This window comes from Sapajus apella, unplaced genomic scaffold (assembly GCF_009761245.1).
Source record: "Sapajus apella isolate SASKATOON/1434 unplaced genomic scaffold, GSC_monkey_1.0 scaffold56, whole genome shotgun sequence".
Taxonomy (NCBI): Eukaryota; Metazoa; Chordata; class Mammalia; order Primates; family Cebidae; genus Sapajus; species Sapajus apella.
Window position 1 is genome coordinate 401,603 of NW_022436996.1, and position 27,426 is coordinate 429,028.

At 47.2% G+C, this 27,426-nt stretch overlaps 2 protein-coding genes across 10 annotated transcripts in view; one reads left to right on the top strand and one right to left on the bottom strand.

Annotated features, from left to right (window-relative positions):
- Positions 1 to 7,435, bottom strand: part of WDR60 (WD repeat domain 60) — a 92,031-nt gene extending 84,596 nt beyond the window's left edge. For 4 of the 5 annotated variants that reach the window (XM_032244859.1, XM_032244860.1, XM_032244862.1 and 1 more), the window contains exons 1-2: positions 7,301 to 7,426; positions 7,122 to 7,180 (exon numbers count right to left, since the gene is read on the bottom strand). In XM_032244859.1, the coding sequence (XP_032100750.1) occupies positions 7,122 to 7,136 (15 nt within the window). In that variant the 5' untranslated portion in view covers positions 7,137 to 7,180; positions 7,301 to 7,426. Of the gene's footprint in view, positions 1 to 7,121; positions 7,181 to 7,300 lie in introns of all 5 variants that reach the window. The other variant, XM_032244858.1, reaches the window with a different exon arrangement.
- A 13,490-nt stretch (positions 7,436 to 20,925) lies between these two features.
- Positions 20,926 to 27,426, top strand: part of ESYT2 (extended synaptotagmin 2) — a 101,051-nt gene continuing 94,550 nt past the window's right edge. For all 5 annotated transcript variants that reach the window (XM_032244863.1, XM_032244865.1, XM_032244864.1 and 2 more), the window contains exon 1: positions 20,926 to 21,360. In XM_032244863.1, coding sequence (XP_032100754.1) covers positions 21,031 to 21,360 — 330 coding nt within the window. In that variant the 5' untranslated portion in view covers positions 20,926 to 21,030. The remainder of the gene's footprint in view (positions 21,361 to 27,426) is intronic.

Genomic DNA, 27,426 nt, shown 5'->3' on the forward strand with positions numbered 1-27,426 from the left:
AAGGCAAACGCCACCCCTGCGCCATCTCGTCCCACTCACGGCCCAGATGGAAACAAACGCCACCCCTGCGCTATCTCGTCCCACTCACGGCCCAGAAGGAAGGCAAACGCCACCCCTGGACCATCTCATCCCACTCACGGCCCAGAAGGAAACAAACGCCACCACTGCGCCATGGTGTCCTACCCACACTTCAAGTGAATGTGAGAGCTTTCCACCTCTATAAGCTAAACAGCAGAAGCCCCTGGACCTGACGCTCACTGCTCATGCCACATAACCTCCAACAGCTGGACAGACTCCATCAAGAAGGTGCCACTAGCATCTACAGCCACCTGCAGGCAGTGGGCTTCTCCCTTGTTTTCCAACCCAGCCTTGTCTTAGGTTGGAAAACACTCATCAAAGGTTAAGTATTGGTTTGAACTAGTTAATTGCACATTAAGAAACATTTAAAAGAAGTTATTTTGGGCCAGGCATGGTGGCTCACACCTGTAATCGTAGCACTTTGGTAGGCTGAGGCAGGAAGATTGCTTGAGCCCAAGAATTCAAGACCAGCCAGGTCAACATAACAAGACCCCATCTCTATTAAAAAAAAAAAAAAAAAATCAGCCAAGCTTGGTGGTTCAACTGTAGTCCCAGCTACTCAGGAGGCTGAGATGGGAGGATCACTTGAGCCCAGGAGGTTAAGGCTGCCATGAGCTGTGATAACACCACTACACTCCGGCTCAGGCAACACAGGGAGAGCCCATCTCCATTAAAAAAATAAATAGATGAAAGTATCACTGGATACCACTACTTCTTTTTCTAACATATTTCTAAATCCATTCTTCCTGTTCAGTGCTGCTGGCATAAACCCAGTCTGGACCTTCAGGATGACCACTAGCCTCTGTGCAAAGCAGCAAAGGCACCCTCCAGACTGAGTCCCAGTGCAACGGTGGCATCACAGCCCAAATCCGTGACATTTATCTCCATGGACCCGGAGGTACAGTACTGACCTCCACACGGTCATCCTGGTCCCTGCATGACACTGAGAAAGAAAAGAAACGTTTAATCTGAGGAATGCAAGCCCCTTTAAATGTTTAGGCTCAGAGCCACTGAAATGTGGCATGGTCCCGTCACACTCCCCTCAGACCTAGAGCTATGGAAGCTGCCTGTGTTATGATCTATTGACTCAGCATCACCACTAACAGCCATACTATTATTATTATTATTATTATTATTTTAGACAAAGGGTCTCATTCTGTCACCCACGCTGGAGTGCAGTGGTGCTATCACAGCTCACTACAGCCTCTACCCCCTGTGCTCAAGCGATCCTCTCACCTTGGCCTCCTGAGTAGCTAGGGCTACAAAAACGCACCACCATGCCTAGCTTTTGTTGGGGGAGTTAGAGACAGGGTCTTGCTACGTTGCCCAGGCTGGCCTCAAACTCCTATCCTCAAACAATCTGCTCACCTCAGCCTCCCAAAGTGTTGAGATTACAGGCATAAGCCACCACACCTGGCCAACAGTCATAAATTAACCTACCAATGTCATACACTGGACACTAGAATTCGTAACCTATAGTTCAATGATGTATAGCCAGTCAATAATCAATGTTATTTCTGAAAACTAATGAGGATTCTTGACAAAGCATTTTGTAATTGTCCCCTTTCCTGACTTGTCCTTTTCTCTTTAAACACTTGAGACTTTCCTTTGCTCTCTGAAGCACCTCCCAGTGTTTCCCAGGCTGTGGCCATGATAGTCCCTATAATTAATTTTGCCTGGATTTCCTTCTTTAGGTTGACGACACCAACGTGAATTCTCAGATTTGGAGACTGGAATGAGCAGAGCCATGAATGGCCAGAGCAGTGTGTTTCACAAACCTGGTATGGCAACACAGCAAACCTGGGCGCACACTAAAGGACCCAGAGCACAAAGCGGGCTCACGTCTTCAGGACTGAGAAATAATTTACCTTTTACTGTCCTCATTCTTTTCAAAATTCCTGACACTAGAATTTTTAAGTTATCAAATTACTTAGGACCAAATTATGAAGTGCAGCCTATCCAGGTCTTCATTCTATTGCCTGACTGTGTAACTGAGGGTTCCCTGGTAGGAAAGTACTGCGAAGAAAATTGAAACTAAGAAAACCAGGATGATCCGTTTCCGTCACTGAATCCAACCCTACAGTCACCGTAATTTCCTTATCTAGTCCCTGGCTGGTGACCACAGGTTGTTTCTAACATTCTGTGCGCAAATGTGGCTGCAGTCAGCACCCATGTTTCGGCATGCGTGTATTCACAGACGAGAGTCCCGTCTGTGAGCTGCTGTGTCAAAGTGGCAGATACCTAAAATGCTGACTGCACTGAGTCTGTTTTGTAGACAGAGCTGACCTCAGGCTGATTTCTTTCTAGACTTGGCTGAAAGATTAGAAATGTGGGGAGGGGGAATGCCAGACTTCCAAGTGGTGAAGCAGATTTCATTCAGTGACTGCAGGCAGGAGGGGAAAACAGCTGAGCTCCATTTCTGTTTGCACTGGGGTGACGGAGTGTTTTAAGGGGAGAATCCGGGCCAAGAGAGCTCAAGTAAAAAATTGCAAAGACTGGTTAGTGTAAATGAGATTAGGTTATCTGTGTCTGCTAACTGATAATTATAGTAGATGGGATTCTACCTTCCCAGAGAGACCGGGAGAACAGAGGCCCTCCCGTCCTTTCTGATTACTTTTCAAAGACACTCCCAAATTGTAGGAGATTTAAAGACATCTCAAAAGGACAGAGAGGGATTCATGATTTAAACCCTTTTAAACTCTCTAAAAAATAGGACGTCAGGGGCCTATCCTGAGATGTTGGCTAGAACAAACAGTACATTATTTTGACAGCCCTGAGCTCTTCCAGACAACCCTAAACTGGGTTGTCCCAAAGTTGGCCTTAGGCTGCTAGGAGCAGTGTTAAACTTTCATCAAGAATCAGCACAGGGGTTTGAAAGGAGTACTCATGCCAGAGTTTCTGCAGTTCTCAGGAGGAACCCCGCAAGCAGATTTGTGAGGACCAACCTTGGAGACCCCACTGTATCTACTCTAAAACATTCAGCCTTTCTACAAACAGAATGAAACAGTACCTGAACAGCTCACATCACTAGTACATATCTCACTTCAAAATAAAAAGGGGAGAAAATTTTTTTAAACTAAGAATAACCTAAATACGCCGGGCGCGGTGGCTCACGCCTGTAATCCCAGCACTTTGGAAGGCTGAGGTGGGTGGATCACCTGAGGTCAGGAGTTCAAGACCAGCCTGGCCATCATGGTGAAACCCCATCTTGGGAAAAATAAATAAATAAATAACCTAAATACACAAACATACATGTTTATATCTTTCAAGCTATGATTAATAAATTTCACAGCAATAAACTCACACATTTCCTACCAATTATTTGGTATGTAACAAAAAAACTTAGAAATTTCTAAAATTTTCATTGATCACAAAAATTAAGTCATATACACTGTAAGCAAGATAAAGAGTTTTTAAAGAGCTAATAATAAAGAAAATTGTCACCATTCTTAGCAGGCAGGTATAAAGCCTGCAAGCATACCATTAAGTTTTTCCTAATATCTATGACATATGAAACCTGGTATGATCTCAGTACAAATAACATAAAACTATTTCTGTTCGTGATATCAATTACATGAGCAACTAAGTACCATGAAACAAACTGAAGGAAGGGCTTGGTGTATACTAAAAGCTATAATACCAGCTGGGCGAGGTGGCTCACGCCTGTAATCCCAGCACTCTGGGAGACCAAGGCAGGCGAATCATCTGAGGTCAGGAGTTCCAGACCAGCCTGGCCAACATGGTGAAACCCGTCTCTACTAAAAATACAAAAAAAAAAAAAATAGCCCAGCATAGTGGTGCATGCCTGTCATCTCAGCTACTTGGGAGGCTGAGGCAGGATAATTGACTGAACCCAGGAGACAGAGATCAGAGTGAGCCGAGATTGCACCACTGCACTCCAGCATAGGTGACAGAGCAAGACTTCGTTTCAAAAAAAAAGAACTATACTACCAAAATAATCCAGTACAATTCCCCTATTCCAAAAATCTCATGAAAACTTTATTCTTCCCCTTACCTTATAACATAGACTAATTCTATATAACAGCATAATAATTGCATAACTAGGTTCTAATGACCCAGAGGTTAACTTCCTAAAAAGTTAAAGATCAACTTGCAATTGAGAACCTATTACAGGAATTAATTAGTTGCCAAGAAATAGCCAACTCTGAGATCTGTTGCTTTTGCTACTTCAAAAATGTTTATCTACTGGCCAGGCGCAGTGGCTCACACCTAAAACTCCAGCACTTTGGGACACTGAGGTGGGCAGATCACTTGAGGTCAGGAGTTCAAAACCAGCCTGGCCAACATGGTAAAACCCTATCTCTATCAAAAACACAAAAATTAGCCAGGCATGGTGGCAGGTGCCTATAATTCCAGCTACTTGGGAGGCTGAGGCAGGAGGATTGCTTGAACCTGGGAGGCAGAGGTTGCAGTGAGCTGAGATCACGCCACACACTCCAGCCTGGGCAACAGAGTGAGACTCCATCTCAAAAAGAAAAAAAAAAGGTTAGCTGGGCATGATGGCACATACCTGTAATCCCAGCTACTCAGGAGGCTAAGGCAGAAGGATCGCTTAAATAATAACCTCTGGGCAGCAGAGGTTGCAGTGAGCTGAGATCGCGCCACTGCACTCCAGCCTAGGCGACAGAGCGAGACTCTGCCTCAAAAAAAAAAGTTTATTTATTAAATATGTATCAGAATAAAACCCCAAGGGGTGGTCAAATGTGAAAAATAATGAGTGAAAAAAGATCTATAACAAAGTACATCCATATTCAGAACATCACAGATAAAGATCCTAAATCTTCTGGAGAGAAAGAAAATGTTACTCATAAAGATGTCTCATCGGCCAAACACACTGCTGGAAGACAAAAGCAGACCATCTTCAACGTTCTGAGAAATTATTTTGCTCCTAGAATTCCATGCTGAGCTAAACTTTTAAACAAGCCTATCAGTATAATAAAGATATTCTTAGGGCATACTGTTTTCTTCCTACTTATACTCTTATCTAAAAAGGCACGTGATAGGCCAGGCATGGTGGCTCGCACCTGTAGTCCCAGCACGTTGGGAGGCCAAGGCAGCAGTGTCGCTTGAGCCTGGGAGGTTGAGGCTGCAGTGAGCTGTGAGCCTGCCACGCCTGGGAGGTTGAGGCTGCAGTGAGCTGTGAGCCTGCCACTGCACTCCAGCCTGGGTGAAAGAGCAAGACCCTGTCTCAAAAAAAAAAAGAAAAGAAAAAGGTATGTGAGGATATACTCCATTGGAAAAAGCAGGGAGGTTTCATAAGAGAAAGACACTTGATCCCAGAAACAGTAGGCCTAATCCAGAGTAAAATGAGAAAGAATTCCCAGATCATAACTCTGTGCAGGTCTAGAAAACAATTTGTCCTGATGAGAGCATAAAATCAGTGAGCTCTGGGAAGAATTTCTTTTAAGAGGATTGCATTAAACAGATAATATGACATTAATAAGCTAGAAGACATCATGATAAAGTTTAAAAATTAAAAAAAGCGTATGTTCTTTTTGCCAAAAAAAAAAAAAAAAAAGCAATTAGGGTCACTTAAGAAAGACATGGTCCAAATATGAAGGAAAGTATATTGTGATACATTAACTGAATGTAAGAAAAGATGACCCATTTAACAATGACACCGGAAACACTGTTCTGTGAGCAGATTGTGTTTAGAATACAGGACCCCATTTTATCTATTGGTCTAATTACATTATTTGGTTCTGCAATGAAAACTTATATAACCATTTTAAAAATCAGCCTATAAACAAATCATCAACAATGTAAGTTACAGAGTAACTTAAAGAAATGTAAGGAGAATAGCATGGAGGATGACAGGGTCAGGAAATTCGTGGGTTTACGGCGAAATGAGTAGTGTTGGGCAGTAGCTTCCTAATCTTAATTAGGGGAAAGTTAAAACATACTATCTAAGGTTGGCCAGGTGGCTCACGCCTGTAATGCCACCGTGTTGAGAGGCCGAGGCGGGCAGATCACCTTAGGTCAGGAGTTGGAGACCACCCTGGCCAACATGATGAAACCCTGTACCTACTAAAAATACAAAAATTAACCAGGCGTGGTGGCGTGTGCCTGTAATCCCAGCTACAAGGGAGACTGAGGCAGGAGAATCGCTTGAACCCGGGAGTTGGAGGTTGCAGTGAGCCGAGATAGAGTCAGTGCACTCCAGCCTGGGCGACAGAGGGAAACTATCTTAGAAAGAAAGAAAGAAAAGAAAGAAAAAACCAAGGTTGATATAAAATACAAATTAAGAAATATTATTCAGCATATAAAGGTAAGTGACGGGGAAAAATAGGAGCGAAGGTAGAAGAAAATGTATGCACACTAAATGCTACATCTTTTAGTGAGGAATCGATAACAAGAATCTTACAGTAATATCTAACATGTACTGAGTGTTAATGAAGGCAGGCACTGTTCTATGCACTTTCATACATAATACCTCACTTAATCTTCTTAAACACCCTGTGAGGTTGCTATTATTATTGTGCCCACTGTATGAATTAGGAAATAATAGGGTTAGGGTGGGAAAAAAAAAAAGGAAATAGGACAGGTTAAGTGATTTTGCCAAGGTCATACAAGTAAATACAAAAGCCAGAATTCCAACTCAAGAACTTAGGCTGCACTCGCTCAGCCTCTTAAACTGTGAGAAGTCATATTTAAACTTAAATCAGACAAAACTGAATAAAATTTTAAACGTGACTCCTCGGCCACCCCGGCCCCGCAGCATTGGCCGAGGCCGCCCCCAGGCCGGCGAGGAGACGGACCGCGGCGGCGACTGCAGGGCTGAGGCTGCACGGACCCTGCTTCCCGACCGCCAGGAGCCCGGCGTTCTGCCCGCCCTCGCGCCCACGGCCAGCCGCGCCTCCGTTTCCCTTCCTGCCTCAGAAGCACCGCAGCTCCTCCACGAAGCCCCGGCCCGGCCGAGAGAACCGCCGTACAGAGAGAGGGCGGCGGCGGCCCTGCTCGCGGCACCCGGATGAGTCCGCGAAGCTCGACCACCCCGTGCCGAAACCCCGCGACGCACCGACCTTCCCGGGCTCCATCGCTCCTCACAGGCCTGGGCAGCCGCGGGGTCTTCGGCACAGGCCTGGGCAGCCGCGGGGTCTTCGGCACAGGCCTGGGCAGCCGCGGGGTCTTCGGCACAGGCCTGGGCAGCCGCGGGGTCTTCCGCACAGGCCTGGGCAGCCGCGGGGTCTTCCTCACAGGCCCAGCGCGGCCCACCCGGAGGAGGCAACCTGCGGCCCTGCACTCTTCGGGAGGCGCGTCCCAGCTCCTAGCAACCGGCAAGCAGGAGCAGCAGAGGGCCGAGCGGCGCTGCCCAGCGTGCCCTGCGGCCGTTCCCAGTGCGCCTGCGCCTCCTCGGCATTTCAGCACCTAGCAGGCAGGAGCAGGGGAGGGCCGAGTGGTCGCTGTTCGGCGTGCCGGCAGCCTCTCCCAATGCGCATGCGCTTCCCCGGCTCCTAGCAACCGCCAGGCAGGAGCAGCAGAAGACCGAGCGGCCGCTGATCTCCGCAAGGAGCAGGTGCAGTGCCCTGGTTGGGGTGCTGGGGCTCTCGTCTCGCCCCAACCCGCCCTCTGGTTCCCGCGGAACCGGACCGAGAGTTAGGGAAGATAAAAGGGAGAGATCTTGAAAAGAGCTTTACATTTGAATAAGGGTTTGCACTTATATTCCCATATGTCGTCTTTTGATGAAAACAAGCAGTAAGGTAGGCAGGAATCAACGTTGAGAGACAATAAAAGACTAAGGGAACACCTAAGGGAAAATCAAGACCTTTCAGGACCCCTGAACTCCTTCGGCCAAAGGGAAAGTTAGGCCGAAAGCCTGAAACCGCCTTTGCAAAATTATGACAGAGACAGTGAAAGACCTAACTTAACCCACTGCATCTTGCTTCTAACCTCCATGCTGTCCTTGTTCATTCCTGGCTGTATGCTGAACTAAGTTTGGGAGAAACAGTTTATAGTTTAATGCATGCTCAGGGAGTGTCACTACAAACTTACTGGTTTGTAATACAACAACAATACAGTTGGATTCAAACAATGATTTTTATCTCAGAAGAAAAGTAACTGCAGATTTAAACCTAGCAGAAAAGAAAATAAAGAGAGATTTATTCAGGTGAACTTTGGAATGCCTCTGGCTGAGAGGAGAGGTCCATCAGATGGTTGGGGGAGCCTTGGAAGTTTATTTTTTGTTTACATAGGCTGATCTTCCCAGATGCAGAACAAAGAATGAGAGCAATTGTTCCTCCACCTCCCCAGAGAGGGTCACATAATTTATTCTTCCTTTACTCCATTTTTTTCTTCAAACTTTCACCTTACCTTATGTAAAATGTAGATTTACTAGCACTAAATGAAGTCTCACAAGAACATGACCTTTCTCCTTATCACTCACCCACCCCAATTCCCATGTGCTCTCCCCATTTAAGGAAATGTATAAACATGAGGCCACCCAAAAACCTCCTTAAGGGGCAATAGCCACATAGGCATCTGTGACCCACATTTTTCCCAAAGATGCCCTTCAGTTCTGGCTTAGTAAACCAGATTGATTGAGATTCTTGCCTTAGTCGCTCATTTTGGTTAATAAACACAAGAAAGGAGAGAAAAGAAACATTAAGACAAGCATTCCACATCTCAAGTTTATTTTACTTTGTGAAAGGAAAATTTCATGACCCCAAACTCACCATGCAAAGAAGAAAGTTAAGCTTGGGAACTGAGTCAGACAAAAACTTCCTGCAAGATGAAAGAAGAACCAAAGAGAGAGACAGAGAGAGAGAGAGGAGAGAGAGAGAGAGAGAGCCTTCCTTTTGTTCCCAAACTGATAGCTGTAATTCACATGCTTGCTTTATTTAATATAAAATATAGATCCACTGAGCTGGAGAAGAATGCATGATTGACTTTCCCTCCACTCCTTTCTTTCCACATAAAAAACGTGGATTCACACTGTCTGGTGCCTCACAGGAATGTAACCACTGCCTCCCTGCCTACACTCTTTCCTTTTTGTTTCCTTTTTTCTTCCCCTCCTGTGTGCACATTCCCTTCTAAAGTTCCAAAAACCCTCTTTGGAAAAAGCAGAAGACACAGATCCTACTGTAACTTGAGTCTCTTTTTCCCTGGCATGTCTTCAACCTCAGCAAAATAAACCTCTAAATCTACTGAGATAAGCCTCTATCATGTTTTGGTTGGTAATTTACAGCTTAAACATAAAAGCCAATCTTGGCCGCGTGTGGTGGCTCACACCTGTAATCCCAGCACTTTGGGAGACCAAGATGGGTGGATCATTTGAGGTCAGGAGTTTGTGACCAGCCTGGCCAACATGGCAAAACCCTGTCTCTACTAAAAATACAGAACTAGCCAGGTGTGGTGGTGCATGCCAGTAATCCCAGCTACTTGGGAGGCTGAGGCAGGAGAATCGCTTGAACATGGGAGGTGGAGGTTGCAGTGAGCCAAGATTGCGCCATTGCACGGCACTCCAGCCTGGACAACAAGAGTGAAGCTCTGTCTCAAAAAAAAAAAAAAAAAAAAAAGAGAGAGAGAAAAGGCCGGAAAGGTGATGTCTGTGACAGCTATCATTTGTTTAGTGACTGGTCCAAGCAAGGCACAAAACTCAGTGCTAGCCATTTGGTGATTTGCTTAATTCTCATGCCATAGTGTAGGAGAAGATTGCAGCCCAGAAAGGCTAGGCAGCTTCCCACGGTCACTCAGAAAGGCAGCTGGACAGGCTGATGCTAAAGCCCACCTTCCTAACCAGGTGGTCACACTACATCAGCTGAGGAAAGGGTGACGCTAGAAGGGCTTCCTACTCTTTGTTGAACTAGAGGTTGAATGTGAAGGATAAAACTGCCAGGCACAGGATCTGCAAATATCACACACACTACGTATCCGGATGCCCCAGGCCTGGCTCTTCAGGTCCGCTTCCTGAGCTTTCACCTGCAGTCACAAGCTCCCGCGAGAGGACCTCTGAATTATACCTGAAGTCGGCCCCTTTTCCCCACTCCAGCAGATGGCGCCATCTAAACTGTGAAACTCACGTCACCCCTACTTTTACGGTACTTTCTCATTGCCAAACAGAACAACCTAGATTCCCAAATGCACCGCATCCACAGAGCTTTGCGATGCTATCTTCTTTTTCAGTGTGCTCCACCATACTTGCAGAATAAATGGATTTATGGCTATGGAAGGACCTAAAACAATGGTTTTCTGTATAGCTCATTTCCCAATCAGTTTCATTCTGTCTTATAATATTTCTTCCATCGTTTTTATTTATTCCATAGGTGACATATGGAGTTCATCTGATGACCTGGGAACTGACAGAATGCTAGCAATAGAAAATTAAATACAATACTATCTGGGGCCGGGCGCGGTAGCTCACATCTGTAATCCCAGCACTTTGGAAGGCGGCAGTAGGCGAATTCCCTGAGGTCAAGAGTTTGAGACTAGCCTGACCAACATGGTGAAACCTTGTCTCTACCAAAAATACAAAAATTAGCTGGGCATGGTAGCACATGCCTGTAATCCCAGCTACTCGGGAGGCTGAGTGAGGCAGGAGTGACTAATTTTTCTGTTTTTCCTAGAGACAGGGTTTCTGCCATGTTAGCCAGGCTGGTCTTAAACTCCTGACCTTGAGTGAGCCACCTACCTGCCTTGGCCTCCCAAAGTGCTGGGATTACAGTCGTGAGCACCACGCCCAGCCAAAACTATTTTTTCTTAATTTCTGATTTTTTTGTAGACAGCGTCTCACTTTGTTGCCTGGACTGGTCTCAATCCTCCCACCTCAGCTTTCCAAAGTGCTGGGATTGCGGCTGGCCAAAAGCCATTTTTTTTTTTTTTTTCCACAATCAGCAACTTTTTTTTTTTAAGATGGGGTTTCACCATGATGGCCAGGCTGGTTTTGAACTCCTGACCTCAGGTGATCCACCCAGCTCAGCCTCCCAAAGTGCTAGGATTACAGGCGTGAGCCACCACGCCCGGCCAATAAGCAACTTTGTTACAAAAGTCAACCACCTCTGGGTAAGGTAGCTCAAGCTTGTAATCCCATCACTTTGGGAAGCTGAGGTGGGAGGATTGCTTGAGCTCAAGAGTTCAAGACCAGCCTAGGTGACATAGTAAGACCAGTCTCCACTAATAACTTTTTTTTTTCAATTAGCCTGGTGTGGTGAGATGTGCCTGTAGTTCCAGCTACTCAGGATGAGGCCAGAGGATCAACCCAAGAGATTGAGGCTGCAGTGAGTCAAGATTGAGGTTGAGGCTGCACTCCAGCCTGGACGACAGAGTGAGACCCCATCTCTTAAAAAAAAAATAAAAGGCAACCACCTTCCTGCCCCATCCTCTTTAGGTTTTGCAGTCACGTGTACAGTGTTATATTTGCATAATGTCTGTATGTACCATACTGCACAAAGCCCGCCTACAGTGCCAACACAGCAAGATAATTACACAAGTGGCAGAATCTCGAACTGGCCTAACACTGGCAGTAGAGTCCAAGTGCCTGAGTCCATAACCCCAATGGCCTCTCAGTGCTTTGTGAATTTGGGCAATTAGTTTTACCACATTGTAGTTCCATTTCCTCTTCTATAAAAACGGGAACCGCCCTGTAGAGCAACTGTGAAGGTTAAATGAGTAATTATGTAAAGTATCCAGCATGGTGTTTAGCACTAACTAAGCACTCAGTAAATGTTATTTATATGGTTGGGATGTGTGGCCCTGCCCCAATCCATGTTGAATTGCAATCCGCAGTGCTGGAGGTGGGGCCTGGTTTCTCATGAATTGTTCAGCACCATCCCCTTGGTACTGTGTCAGATTATATATTACCTGAATTATATGCATTTAGGAAAGATGAAAATGTGTGGAATGACAAAATTATAACCCTGCTTTATAAATTTATAAATTACCCACTATTACACAAAAACCATAACTGGAGTACTTTTCAGAATTTCAGAGGGCCAGCCATGCTCCTCTCTTCTCTTTAACAATTATGAGCTTGTGCAGGCAGAAGTCTCCCCTGTGGTTCATGCTCTTGATAGTCCCCTCTCCTTGAGGGTGGGCAGAACCTGTGAATGTGATGGGCTGTCACTCCTCTGATTAGGCTACTAATCAGTTGGCTTTGAATTAGTCAAAAGGGAGATGATCCTGGTGGGCCTGACCTTAGAACACATGGGCTGTCCTGGAAGAAGACGCAGCAAACCACCATGTTGTGAGAGGCCTGTGGAGTGGCCGCATGGAAGGCCAAGAGTCAGCACAAAATGGGACCTCAGTCCTACAGTCCTATAGGAAACTAAACTCTGCCAATGCACTAAAAGGATCCTGAGCTCCACATGACAACAAGCTCAGCCAATGCCTTTATCTTAGAAGACCCAAGTAGAGGACCCAGCTAAGCCATGCAAAATATCATCTCCATTACTCATAAGAACTAAAATGGAGCTTGTGACTTGACACATGGCTTTGGTTCAGGACTCTAACATGTACCATCAAATTCAAACTTCCCCCCAAGAATATTGGGGATCCCCCTCATATGCACAGGGCTGCCTCTGGGGCTCCTGAGGACAAGCAGCTCCAAAGAGACAAGCCCAAAGAAGCACAGCTGTATTCAGTAGATAAGGTGATTGCAGCGACGAACACAAGATATAGAGATGACTGCTTAGGGGAGGAAGACACCATAAAAGCCTTCCCAGAGGTGGACAACCACAAATTGGACTTTGAAATATGAATAGCAGTTCACCATCAGGACAAGAAGAACAATCCAGGCACAGAGATGGTGTATTCTTTTTGTGTCACTGTAAAGAAATACCTGAGGCTGGGTAATTTATAAAATAAAGAGGTTTAATTGGCTTCAGTTTCTGCAGGCTGTACAAGCATGGTGCCAGCATCTGCTTGGCTTCTGGTGAGACCTCAGGTAACTTTTACTCATGGCAGAAGGTGCAGTGGGATCAGGCATGTCACATAGTGAGAGACGGAGCGAGAGAGAGAAGGGGGAAGTCCTAGACTCTTTCAAACAACTTGATCTCATGTGAATTAACTGAGCAAAAACTCACTCATCACCAAGGGAATGGTGCAAAAGCATTCACAAGGAATCTGCCCCCATAATCCAATTACCTCCCACCAGACACCCCCTCCAACATTGGGAATCACAGTTCAAAATGAGATTTGGAGAGGACAAACATCCAAACCATATCCAATGGTTTGAGAATAAATGGCAGAATGACACCACATAGGAAAGTGGCTGGAATTGCAGCCAGACAAGTCCAGTCACATTTTGAAAAGCTTAGTCACACTAAGGAGCTTTAACTTCATACCCCCAGAAAAGGAAATATTTTATAAGCAGGGAAGAGATTCAATCAAATATGCATTTTTAATTGGCTATTTGATGGAAATATGGGCTTTAAAAATAATTTCAAACTTAGAGAACATATGCAAGTATAAAAAGCTCCCTTGTCTCTGGCTGGGCTTGGTGGGTTACACCTGTAATCCCAGGACTTTGGGAGGTCAAGGTGGGAGGATTGCCTGAACCCAGGGGTACAAGACCAGCCTGGGCAACACAGCAAGACCCCATCTTTTTTTTGTTGAGATGGAGTTTCACTCTTATTGCCCAGACTGGAGTGCAATAGCTAGATCTTCACTCACCACAACCTCTGCTTCCCAGGTTCAAGCGATTCTCCTGCCTCCGCTTCCCAAGTAGCCGGATTATAGGTAGGCATCAGCACACCCAACTAATTTTGTATTTTTAGTAGACATGGGGTTTCACTATGTTGGTCAGGCTGGTCTCAAACTCCTGACCTCAGGTGATCAACCCACCTTGGCCTCCCAAACTGCTGGGATTAAAGGTGTGAGCTACCGTGACAAAAGACTACAAAAAAAAAAAAAAAAAAAAAAAAAAACTCCATTATCTCCACCACCCAGATTCCCACTGCTCGCCTCACACATTGCTCCACTTTTCTCTATCATCTAGCTATACACATTATCATGTTTTTTTTCCTGAATCATTTGAGAAAGAGCTTCAAATAGGATTTTTTTTATTTTTATTTTTTTTGAGACGAAGTTTCGCTCTTGTTACCCAGGCTGGAGTGCAATGGCGCGATCTCGGCTCACCGCAACCTCCGCCTCCTGGGTTCAGGCAATTCTCCTGCCTCAGCCTCCTGAGTAGTTGGGATTACAGGCACACGCCACCATGCCCAGCTAATTTTTTGTATTTTTAGTAGAGACAGGGTTTCACCGTGTTGACCAGGATGGTCTTGATCTCTTGACCTCGTGATCCACCCGCCTCGGCCTCCCAAAGTGCTGGGATTACAGGCTTGAGCCACCGCGCCCAGCCCAAATATGATTATTCATCACCTCCTATCTTAGTCCATTTTTTGCTGCTATCACAAAGTACCTGAGACATGGTAATTTATAAAGAACAGAAATTTATTTCTTACAATTCTGGAGGGTGGGAAATCCAAGATCAAGATAACAGCAGGCTTGATGCCTGGTGAGGGTTCCTCTGCTTCCAAGACAGCACCTTGTTGGTGAGGGAGGAATGCTGAGTGCTTACCTGGCCAGAAGCCTCTTCTAGAAGGTCACTACCTGCATCCACAGGGAGGAGCCCTCGTGGCCTTTTTACCTCACTGCCTCACCTCATACCATCACGCTAACCACTAAGTTTCTTTTTTCTTGTTTATTGAGATAGGGTCTTGCTCTGTGGCCCAGGCTGGAGTGCAGTGACATGACTAGAGCTCATTGCAGCCTTGATCTCCTGGGCTTAAGTGATCCTCCCACCTCAGCCTCCTGAATAGCTGGGACTACAGGCACATGCCACCATGCCAAGATAATTTTTAATTTTTTTTTGTAGAGATGGGGTCCTACTCTGTTGCCCAGGTTAGTCTTGAAGTCTTGGGGTCAAGCGATCCTCCTGCCTCAGCCTCCCAAAGTGCTGGGATTACAGGTGAGCTACCACACTTGGCCTTGGCCATTCAGGTTCAACATGTGAATTTTGGAAGGGACACATTCAAACCGTAGCACCCCAAATACCCTAAAAACAAGGATCACCTCCACTACACAACCCTCCCAATGGAGAAATCAGTATCGATACAACACATTGTCCAACCCATAGTCCTCACCCAAGCTTCACCAACTGTGCCCACACTACTTTTCCCATGTCTGGGAACTCCCAGGAACATACATTGCATGGAGTTATGTCTCTACAGTCTTGTATGATCTGGAACAGTTCTTAGTCTTTTCCTGTCTCTTATGACCAATTTACTTATTTATTTATTTGTGGTTTCCCTCTGTCACTCAGGCTAGAGTGCAGTGGTGCAATCATAGCTCACTGCAGCCTTAAATTCCTCAGCTCAAGCAATCATCTTGCCTCAGCCTCCTTAGTAGCTGGGACTACAGGCTGGTGCTACCATGCCAGGACAATTTTAGGATTTTTAAAATAAAGATGGAGTCTTACTATGTTGCCCAGGCTGGTCTTGAACTCCCAGCCTCAAGCTATCCTCCTGCCTTGGCCTCCCAAAGCGTGAGCCACTGTTCCTGGCTCATGACAGTAATAAAAAAAAAAAACAGAATGGCCTTCCTTCTAGGTCCGATATTCCCTCAGGCTAGACTGAAGCTGTGGTTTCTGGCAGAAGAGTGTCAGATGTGCTGCTGTGGTCTTCTCAGCACACTGCATGAGGATTCAGTTTCAGTTTTTCTCCACTGATGACAGGTACCTCATTACCTGGCCACGCTGGTGTCTGCTGGCGTTTCCCACCAGAAAGTCTCAATTTTCCTCTTTGTAACTTGTAAGTGTCCTGAAGAAAGGTGTTCACTCTCACTCCTCCTCAAATCTCCACCTACCACTCTGAGCCTCCATTTATAGCTCACTCCTGCAACAACCTCACTACAGTCATTGATAAATGGTGATTTCGATTTTCATAATTACTTCTCCATTTATGAGTTCATATTCTATTGAAAAGAGCTTCCCCTTCTCCACTATTATTTTCCCTGCATTCATCACTGGTTTGTTAATATACGTCATCAGTATGGATTCCGCTCATCGGTTTCTATTTTGCTCACTCAGTGGTAATCTGCCAGTATCATTGGTACTGGGGTACCATTGCATCTAGATGCTCAGCAGACAGAGCTATGCTACGTGTAAATTTTCTGTGCCACCAAAGAAGTAGCACTCAAATATAAGCTTCCTCAGCAAAGCAACTTACTTCTTTTTTTTTTTGAGATGGTGTTTCACTGTTGTTGCCTAGACATGTAGTGCAGTGGTGTGATCTCGGCTCACCGCAACCTCCGCCTCCTGGGTTCAGGCAATTCTCCTGCCTCAGCCTCCCGAGTAGCTGGAACTACAGGCGTGCACCATCATGCCCAGCTAATTTTTGTATTTTTAGTAGAGCCGGGGTTTCATCTTGTTGACCAGGATGGTCTCGGTCTCCTGACCTCGTGATCCACCCGCCTCGGCCACCCAAAGTGCTGGGATTATAGGCGTGAGCCACTGCGCCTGGCCGGCAACTTACTTCTATAGAAGGGTGTGTCTCACAAATGGAGCAATAGTGAGTGCACAAGTACACAAGGGAGGGGAAGGGGTTCTTATTCCTGATGCAGGTAGCCCCTACTGCTGTGCCATTCCCCTACTGGCTACGGTTAGACCACACAGTCTAAGCAAATTCCAATTGGCTACTTTAAAAAGAGCAGGAGTACAAGCCAGAGTGGCAGGGTGGGTAGCGTGGGTAACCCCACATGTAGGCACTGAGGAATGAGAGCTAAGCAGAACCCTGGCACAGTTAGGGCTTGAGGAATATCTCACTTTACAGCGTTACTACTCAGCTATTTCCTTTTATAATCATATATTAGTTTATAGAAATAGGGCTTGACGAATTCCTTTATATAATCCTCTATATATAATCATATAATAGTTGATAGTATGAGTGCCTAAAGAATATTTCCCTACATATATGCCTATAATTATATCTTAGTTCATAATCAGAGGAATGCCTAGAGTGGACACAGTACAGAGCATGAATTAAGGAATAAGCTTATAATCGGAGGAATGCCTGGAGCAGACACAGTGCAGAGCATCATTTAAGGGAAAAACAGTTATACCAGGACAAGAACCCATGGCCCAGGCGGCAGCGTTCAGTATCGTAAAGATACCCGCTGTATGGCAGGCTTGGGGCAAGAGCCACTCCTCCTGATAAAGGAGTTGTAGGACCTTGCTCCAGTTCTTGTGGAAGGCTGCCCTCAGACCAGCAATCCACCTTGGTCACTGTGAACTTTATCAGCTCTTGCTACTGTGCTGCTCAAAAAGCATCTTCCCATAGAACCCACTGGAAGCTGCCAGAAGGTGGCGGTAACCCTGACAGCTCTGTCACTGCTAGTGACTTAAAGCATCCTCCTATAAATCTTCTCAGAAGTAGTTTCCTGGCCGGGCGCCGTGGCTCAAGCCTGTAATCCCAGCACTTTGGGAGGCCGAGGCGGGTGGATCACGAGGTCAAGAGATCGAGACCATCCCGGTCAACATGGTGAAACCCCGTCTCTACCAAAAATACAAACAATTAGCTGGGCATGGTGGTGCGTGCCTGTAATCCCAGCTACTCAGGAGTCTGAGGCAGGAGAATTGCCTGAACCCAGGAGGCAGAGGTTGCGGTGAGCCCAGATCGCGCCATTGCACTCCAGCCTGGGTAACATGAGTGAAACTGTCTCAAAAAAAAAAAAAAAAAAAAAAAGAAGTAGTTTCCCATAGATAGAAGTATTGCACACTGCACCTTCACTGCACATGGCCCACCTTCAAACCTCGGTGACCTAATGGGGGTGGGCCCCTTATTGCACACGGCCCTTGTCTTCATGGGAATGGGCCCCTTGCTGCGCACTGTCCACCTCCTGGCGTAGGTGACCTAACGGGGGTGGACCCCATGTTTTATTGCTCACGACACTATCACCATCCTTAAAGATGATTTCACTCACTACCCTGCCCCCAGCCTATACACAATAAATACTCATGCTTCTGGACATTCTGGGCCTCGCCTGACTCCACTCATAGGTGGTGTGCCCCGCCTCCCCCCCCCCAGCCCAGTTGCATTTTCTTTGTACTTCTGTGTCCTGTCTCTTTATTTCTCAGATCCTGTGCCTCAGCACAGCATAAGGCTCACCCCACAACCCTGTGAGGCCCTCAGCCCTACAGGTACGTAGTTTGGCAGGAAGGACAGTTAGGGAATGGGTCAGAACAGACAACCAGAGCAGGTGACTGGAATGAATCAGGACAGAGCATGGGATCGGGGAACTGATGTGAACTACTGATTAGAACTGGTGGAAAAGGTTGTTTACTGAAACTACAAGGAAGTTAAACTTTAAAATGAAGAATTAATGAGAGAGAACATATTGACATACTGAATCTTAGAAGAGAAACTTGGAGTTCACTATATCTAACTAGAAAATGTGTTTATATGCACATATATCTACACACATGTGCATACACATGAAACTATATCTATATATGCATAATTTTTTAAATTTTTTTATAGTTTCACCATGTTGGTCAGGCTGGTCTTGAACTCCCTACCTCAGGTGATCCACCCACCTTGGCCTCCAAAGTGCTTGGATTACAGGTGTGAGCCACCACACCTGGCCTATATATACATAATTTAAAAAATGAGTTCACATTAACAATTCCAGTTCCAATCCAATACTTCAGTGTTCTTCTTAGCCTTCCCTCTTCCATGTTTTTACCTTCTCCAACAGCAAGAAACCTGGCTTTCACTGTCCCCATTATATTTAATGTGCTGGTATAGGCTCCAAAACGAAGCGGTGCAGAGCATGTTCTCCCACACTCCACAATGAGATGTATTTAAGGTATTGGTGAGGATCCAAAAGCAGGAAGAGTTGAACCTAAGCAGAAGGTAGCACTTTCCTCTGAAACCAGGAAGACTGGAACTTTGCAGTTGTGCACGGGGACACTCAGAATGACACTCCAGAGAAAGCAGCACTTTTTCTTGTCTACAGACTTTCTTGTCTACAAGAATGAAAGGATGGAGGGGTCATGAAAGGTCACAAGAGGCTGAGGGGTATAATATTAGCAAAAATCTGAGAGCCAAGCAGGACCGACAGTTAGACTGACACTTATGAGACTGAGCTGCTGCAGGGCCTTACTTAGGCTCTGCTTTCTGCAGGCATTAACCACAGGGAGGGGCCGGAAGCCCCAGGCTCAGAGGGAAGCTGAAGACACTGGGGGCTGACTGGCAGGCAATATGGGAACTTCTCTTCAATCTAGTTTACATTGTTGGGTCAACCACTGGATGGCTCATGGTACAGGATTTTTTACGTGGCTTATATTTACGCAAGTCTCTGTAGGATATGATCCTACAACTTTCTAGTAGAGGAAAGTTGCAAAAGGGCTCACGTTTCCTTTCTGTGTCAACAAGGCAATTACTCGCTCTTGTGTTGAGACTTAGTTTTGAATGAAAGGTGGTGTTAGCAGCATCAACCGGTTGCATATTCACAATCAACATAATTTGGTGCTGTGGCAAACCAGGGACTGCGAAGAGTTAAGAAAAGGGAAATCACTCCCATCCCTTGCTTGGGGTTTACTGCCCTTGCCTGGAGTTGAGTGTTTTACATATGTGACATAATCTCCACATACATATGCATACAAAATTATGCAGACACAGGAACCAGGAGAGAGAGTAAAGGTGACCCTGCTTCGGGGCGTTTGTTTATTCATTCAGTACTCGCCAATGCCCTACTTTGTTACAAATTCACTAAAGATTTCCTTGGAATTCACTGAACATGATCAAAAACAGTCAAGTAGGATGTTCTTTGCACTGTTTGGCTTGAAGTTTCCTTGAAAAGACTATAAAACAAATACAATTAACTCGATTGAATTCACTGGAAAATAAAGTGATCGATTAGTTGTGTTTCCGAGTTAACTAAAAAATGATCTCAGAAAGAAATCACAGGCAAGCCCTCCATCGGTCATCTGAAACAACTATTTACAGCTGGCCACCATGTTCACGCGCTTGGCAAAGCCGCGTGGTGCCCGGGGTGGCGGTCCCGAGGGTCAACGGCGCCTCCCGCGCGCCTGCGGTGGCCTTTGCCCGGCTCTACCAGAACCCCTCAGGGAGGGCTTTTGTGATTCAAGGCATCTCAAGTGCCAACGGAACTGCGTGAGAGCGGCCAGGCTCACGGTTCAAAGCCCTGACGAGCAGGGCAGGGAGGGCCACGGCGGCAGAACTCCCGCCGAACGCCTGGTAACATCCCGCGAGACTCTGCGAGAGCCGCAGCCCTGCACACAAACTACGCAACCTCTCCCCGAAAACACCGGAGACTCCGCCAACAACGCCCGTCCGCCTCCGGCGGGTGGGGCCCTCGTCACCGGTCCTCGCGGCCGGGGAGTTACCGCAAACGGGGCCGCCGGCCTCTCATCCCCCCGCCACCCCGGCCGCGCTCAGCGGCCGCGCACCGCGCCCCCTGCCGTGCCCACCCTCACGCCTGCCAGCTGCTCCCAGAGGCGGTCGACCTTTGGGTTTGACGACGGCAACTTCCCGAGCTTTGGAGAGCGGAGCCACACACCCGGGAGCCGCCTCGGGAGTCCCAAGACGGGGCGCGACCCAGAGCCAGAACTCCCCGAGGCCACCGGGGAGTGGGGCGAGTGCCCCGTGGGTCTCGGAGGCGACGCCCGCCTCTCCCCGCCCCGGGCGGCCGCGCGCCGATAAACCGCGCCCCGCCCACTCCAGTAGTCGTCGGCCCGGCCCACGGCCCGCCTCGCGCGGTGACGTCACACAGACCCCGCCCACTCCCGGTGGCGTGCCCAGCCCCATGCCTACGCCGCGCCCGCCCCGCGTGATGACGTCGCCGTCCCGGGCGGAGGCGGGCGTGCGGCGGAGCCGCGTCCCCTCAGAGGGGCGCTGGCGCGGAGCTGAGCCGCCTGGTGTCCGCGCGAGCACCCAGCCTGCCTCGGCCGGGAGGGCGGCGCGGCACGGCGGGGCGATGAGCGGCGCCCGGGGCGAGGGCCCGGAGGCGGGTGCCGATGGGGCTGGGGGCCGCGCGGCGCCTGAGAACCCCGGGGGCGTGCTAAGCGTGGAGCTGCCCGCGCTGCTGGCGCAGCTGGCGCGGAGCTTCGCGCTGCTGCTGCCGGTGTACGCGCTGGGCTACCTGGGGCTCAGCTTCAGCTGGGTGCTGCTGGCGCTCGCGCTGCTCGCCTGGTGCCGCCGCAGCCGCGGCCTCAAGGCCCTGCGCCTGTGCCGCGCGCTGGCGCTGCTGGAGGACGAGGAGCGCGCCGTGCGCCTGGGGGTGCGCGCCTGCGACCTGCCCGCCTGGGTGAGTGCAGATCCCGGCCCGCCCTGACCCCTGACCCCTGACCCCAGCCCGGGGCCGCGATCCCCCTCATCCTGGCAGGCGCTCCCCTCCCGGCGACCTGCCCGCCTGGGTGGGTGTAGACCCCGGCCCAGTCCGGGGCCCCTATTCCCCACCCACCCCGGTGCAGGCAGGCGCTCCCCTGCCGCCTGGGCGAATGCACACCCCATTCCAGCCCCGGCCCTCGGGCCCCTTCCCGCGACCTGCCAGCCTGGGTGAGTGTGCGGACCCCGCCCCGCCCCGGCCCCGGCCCCGGCCCCGACTCCCAGCCTGTTGGTGCAGGCGCTCCACTACCCGGGACCTGCCCGCCTGGGTGAGCGCAGACCGCAGCCACTCCGCGGCCCCCGACCCCCTCCCTGCGAATCTGTCCGCCTGGGACTGTCGCCCGCCGCTCCCGCCCGAGTCCTGAGCGCTTGGTGCCCTCCCGCGGTCCGAGTTGCCTCCCCGCCTGCCCAGGCTCCGGGTCCGGGCGCGCGTCTGCCCTCGCGAGGCATCCCCTCGCCGTCCCGCGCATCTTCCCGGAGACCCATCCTCACAAAGCCCTCTTCCCTCTCCCGGCCTGCGGACCCCGCGGCAGGTACCAGGCATGGCGCCCCATCTTCAAGGGCCGCGACCCTGCCCAGAGCGCGCGCTCTCTCTTGGCTTCTTCCACGGGGTCTCCTTAGGGTCCTGAGCGTCAGTTCGGCTCTCGGAGCGCCCAGGGCGATTCTCGTGCCGGTTCCCAACACTCTGCGAGCCTGGACATGCTCCTGTGGCTTCAGCTTTTTCTTCTGTTGTAATAAAATGTAATGACAGCTGGTGGGGGAGAAGTTAACTTTTTCTTCTAGCCAGAGAAAACTCACTCATGTCATGTTTGTTTCTGACGCAGTTCATGGGCAGTGAGTGACTCACGAAAGAGGTGGAGATAATACATAATTGAAAGATTGTTTCACTTTTTTGCAAATGTAATTGTGAGACTGAGCATTTTTATACAGGGTCGACCCGAATCCAGCGTGAATCTGTGTGTGTGTGTGTGTGTGTGTGGCAGGAAGCTTTGGAAGAGTCATAGTATTATTTTATTTTTAACTCCGGCAGTTCTCTACCTCATGTATTTGTGGACTACAGACACGAAGAGTTGGCTTCATATTTTTTTTCTTGTCATTCCCTAATTCCTAGCCATGACTTGGCGTCACAGCTTCACATTGCAAGCAATGGGATTTTAATGATGCTTCCATTAGGCTTAATGTAAACTTTGGGGCTAAGGTGGCCAGCAATGGGTTTCGGAAGGGTCATCATTTTCCTTTAGAGGAGAAAAGGCCCGTGTTTCCAGTCAGGAGACACATGAGAAGTGAGGCATGACACAGTGGCAAAACAAGAATTAGAAAGGAGGCGTGCCCAAGACAAGAAGATAGTAGATGCTGCTTTGTGACAACAGATTCCAATTGGAGTAAGAATGTTAACAATAAGGGGTTGGGAATTTACAATTCCGCCAATGCGTGGTGAGCATGTGGGATAGTAGTATTTCGAGAACCAAAGTAACTGGCGTGGTACAGCTTTTAGCAGCAAGAAAAACCCAAGGGGCCTGTGGAAAACAGGAAGTTTGAGGAGCCAAGGTGGGAAAAACCAAGAATAGAAGAGGTGCACTTTGCAAATGCAAAAGGATTTTTAATTAAAGTGGCGTTTTGTGTCTATATTACACTCAGATACATAATATTTGAAAGTAGCTAAAAACGGAGTCCATTACCATCCATTACCAAAACAGCAGCGTAATCAGTGCTGAAATTTGCAGGAAGTGATGATGCTGATTTTCATAGATACTTGGTTTATTGGCTAATATCAAATTTGCTTGTAAAAAATCTTTGTGGGCCGGGCGCGGTGGCTCACGCTTGTAATTCCAGCACTTTGGGAGGCCGCGGCGGGCAGATCACGAGGTCAAGAGATCAAAACCTTCCTGGCCAACATGGTGAAACCCTGTCTCTACTGAAAAATACAAAAATTAGCGTGGCGTGGTGGCACGCGCCTGTCGTCCCAGCTACTCGGCAGGCTGAGGCAGGAGAATTGCTTGAACCCACGAGACGGAGGTTGCAGTGAGCCGAGATTGCGCCACTGCACTCCAGCCTGGTGCCTGGCGACAGAGCAAGACTCCGTCTCAAAAAAAAACTTTGTGAAATAGACTGTTTTCTCATGATAAATTAACAGATGCAGTTGCTGCCCTATGGAAGAACTGAAAATCATAGTATTATTTTATTTTTAACTCCGGCAGTTCTCTACCTCATGTATTTGTGGACTACAGACACGAAGAGTTGACTTCATATTTTTTTTCTTGTCATTCCCTAATTCCTAGCCATGACTTGGCGTCACAGCTTCACATTGCAAGCAATGGGATTTTAATTACAAAAGTAATTTAGCCACAGAATCTTCTCGAGTTTTTTTATCTGTGTGACTGCAACTGATGAATCATAATGTTCATCTCATGAAGAATTTATATTTTCTTGTTGCCCAGGCTGGAGTACAATGGCATGATCTCAGCTCACTGCAGCCTCTGCCTCCCAGGTTCAAGTGATTAACCTGCTTCAGCCTCCTGAGTAGGTGGGACTACAGGCATGTACCACCACGCCTACCTAATTTTTGTATTTTTATTAGAGATGGGGTTTCACCATGTTGGCCAGGATGGCCTCAATCTCTTGACCTTGTGATCCACCGCCTCGGCCTCCCAAAGTTCGATTACAGGCATGAGCCATCACGCCCTGCCAAAAATTTGTGTTTTCTCCAGAATGTTTTTCTTGTTTATTCCAAATTTGTACCTGAGCTCATACCACACATGTGTAGACTTCAACGTGCCTATGTTGCTTAAGACAATTCTTGAAGGATTCACGTGAAACTTGACAGTGATTATGTTCAGAGTTTTAGAGAGGTTTTTAAAATATCTTTTAAATTGGTTGGGCATGGAGGTGTGTGGCCTGTAGTCCCAGCTACTTGGGAGGCTGAGGCAGGAGAGTCACTTGCAGGAGAATCGCTTGAACCTGGGAGGCAAAAGTTGCAGTGAGCCGAGATCTTGCCGCTGCACTCCAGCCTAGGTGACAGAGTGAGACTTAGTCTCAAAAAAAAAAAAAGCCATGTGTGTATGACTGCAACTGATAAATCATAAATATATTTTTATTTTAAGTTATACTATATATTTTATTATATTTATTAAAAATGTAATATACTTTATTAATAAAACCAGCAGGTGGCATGGTCTTGAAGTGTGCTTGAAATTGTGCTGTGCTGCAGGGGTTGTGGGGGTGGCCAAAGCACATCAATGATAGAAGAAACCATGAATAAGAAAAGTTAAGGTTTCAATATTACTTGCACTTTGGGTTTGTTTTTTGTTTTCATTTTTCTTTCTTTCTTTCTTTTTTTTTTTTTTTGGATACAGCATTTCACTCTTGTTGCCCAGGCTGGAGTGCAATGGCACGATCTTGGCTCACCACAACATCCCTCCTGAGTTCAAGTGAATCTCCTGCCTCAGCCTCCTGAGTAGCTGGGATTACAGGCACAGGCATGAGCCACCATGCGCTGCTAATTTTTGTATTTTTAGTAGAGACAGGGTTTTGCCATATTGGCCAGACTGGTCTCGAACTCCTGACATTGTGATCTGCTCGCCTTGGCCTCCGAAAGTGCTAGGATTATAGGCATGAGCCACTGTGCCCAGCTGCTTTCATTTTTCTAAAGGTGAGTTCTTACTGTGTTGTCCAGGCTGATCTCAAGCTTTTGGCCTCAAGGGATCTTCCCACTTAGATTTTCTAAAGGGCTGGGATTACAAGTGTGAGCCACTATGCCTGGCCAATTTTACTGGTACTTTGATTTTTACTGTACATACATAGATTCTTGGGGTTTCTGAACTCTGGGCTGGTGTTTTGCCTTGAACGGGATGTGTTTGTACATCCCAAAGACTGTACTCATTTTCTTTTTTTTTTTTTTTTTTTTTTTTGAGAGACGAAGTTTCACTCATGTTACCCAGGCTATAGTGCAATGGCGCGATCTCGGCTCACCGCAACCTCCGCCTCCTGGGTTCAGGCAATTCTCCTGCCTCAGGCTCCTGAGTAGCTGGGATTACAGGCACGCACCACCATGCCCAGCTAATTTTTTGTATTTTTAGTAGAGACGGGGTTTCACCATGTTGACCAGGATGGTCTCGATCTCTTGACCTCGTGATCCGCCCGCCTCGGCCTCCCAAAGTGCTGGGATTACAGGCTTGAGCCACCGCGCCCGGCCTGTACTCATTTTCATAGTGTGTCGTTGCCAACTGTGAATTCATAGCAGAGTGGAAACACAGGAAAGCATGAATTAATGAGATACTAATTTCCTAACCTCACCTTTGGATATAGTCACTGACAGCTTTTCTTCTTTTTTTTCTGAGTAAAAACTTATGCTGGATATGGAAATGAGATAGAGTATTAATACTTTGAGAAAAATTATATACTGTTTTTTATTGAGACTATTAGGATATGAAAAATGGCACTCACTTAACTGTGATAATTCTGTAGGAGTTTGGTCCTACAGCTTTAATATAAACAGTATGATTATTCTTCACTTGTTTTCCCATAAACAGTTATGTTCCAGCCATTGAGGGGAAAGGCCTGGCAGGCTGGATGAATTGAGGACAAGGCTTTTTGTTAAGTGTCTACCCTGTGTTAATGGGCCCTGGACAATTAGACTACTCTGGGTGAAGGAAGAGAAGATTTTTTTTCTTACTTATTTTTAGTTTATTTTCAAGACTGAGTCTCACTCTGTCACTCAGGCTGGAGTGTAGTGGCATGATCTCGGCTCACGGATTCAAGCGATTCTCCTGCCTCAGCTTCCCAAGTAGCTGGGATTGCAGGTGCCTGTCACCATGCCTAGCTAATTTTTGTGTTTTTAGTAGAGACAGGGTTTCGCCATGTTGGCCAGGCTGTTCTTGAACTCCTGACCTCAGGTGATCCACAGCCTTGGATTCCCAAAGTGTTGGGATTACAGATGTGAGCCACCCAGTCTTTTTTTTTTTTTTTTTTTTTTTTAAAGAGAGGAGGTTCTCGTTGTATTCCCCAGGCTGGTCTTGAACTCTTGGGCTCAAGCAGTCCTCCTATGTGAGCCTCCTAAGTAGCTGGGATTACATGTGCATGCCACCATGCTCAGGGCTATGCAGAAGATTCTTGAATCGTTTTTATAGGGATAAATAAGGGCAATTTATCATTGCTGTTTTTACTTATTTTAAAATATTAGATCTTGGTAGGATAATGTCTGACTCTATTCTCCTTTACTGTTGCCAATAAATGCTGATTCTGTGGCTGCAAGTAAATACCCAAACCTGTCATGGATACTACTACTTAACTGTTCTGACAGTTGGTCTTTTATTACCCTCATACTTGGATTATTGAGAATTAAAGCATATTAGTTTCCTTGGTTATGTGGTTCTGTACTTTGGTATACAAACTTTCTCTGGGGAGAGCTTTCTTCCCCTTACCTTTCTGGGAAGTTCAGAAGAATTCAACTCTAGCCAAAATAGTCTAAGAACCAAATGAATAAAAGAAAATACTGCACTGTGGTCTCATGTAAAGAAAGGGCAAATATTTATTTTTTATTCTCAGTGTTAATCATTGACTTAATACTTTAATAAAATGTTGTGAAGACTTGTAACTGAAAATAGTTGGCACAGCTAATTCAGGAGCCACAATTTAGCTATTTTAAACGAGTGCTACTTTAGCACCTGAATCCCAGAGTGATCATGTGGTTTGAGGAAATGCCAGAGTCTTCATCATAGATGCTGCCCTGTGTTTCAGATGGAGATGCTGCTGTGGGTTTCTTGTTTACACCCACACTGCGGCTGCATCACAAAGGGGAAAAGATGTGACCGTTGCGTTGCTTCAGTTCTGTGGTCTCAGTGCTTCATTCAGTTAGAACCTTAATGCCCCAAGATGGTTACAAGTAAAGCAGTAAATATCTGGTTTTTAGTTTCAGCTACAAAATAGATTTAAATTCAGGATATATGCATCCATCAGCCTGTATGTGGTGGATTCAGTAACCCTTCTA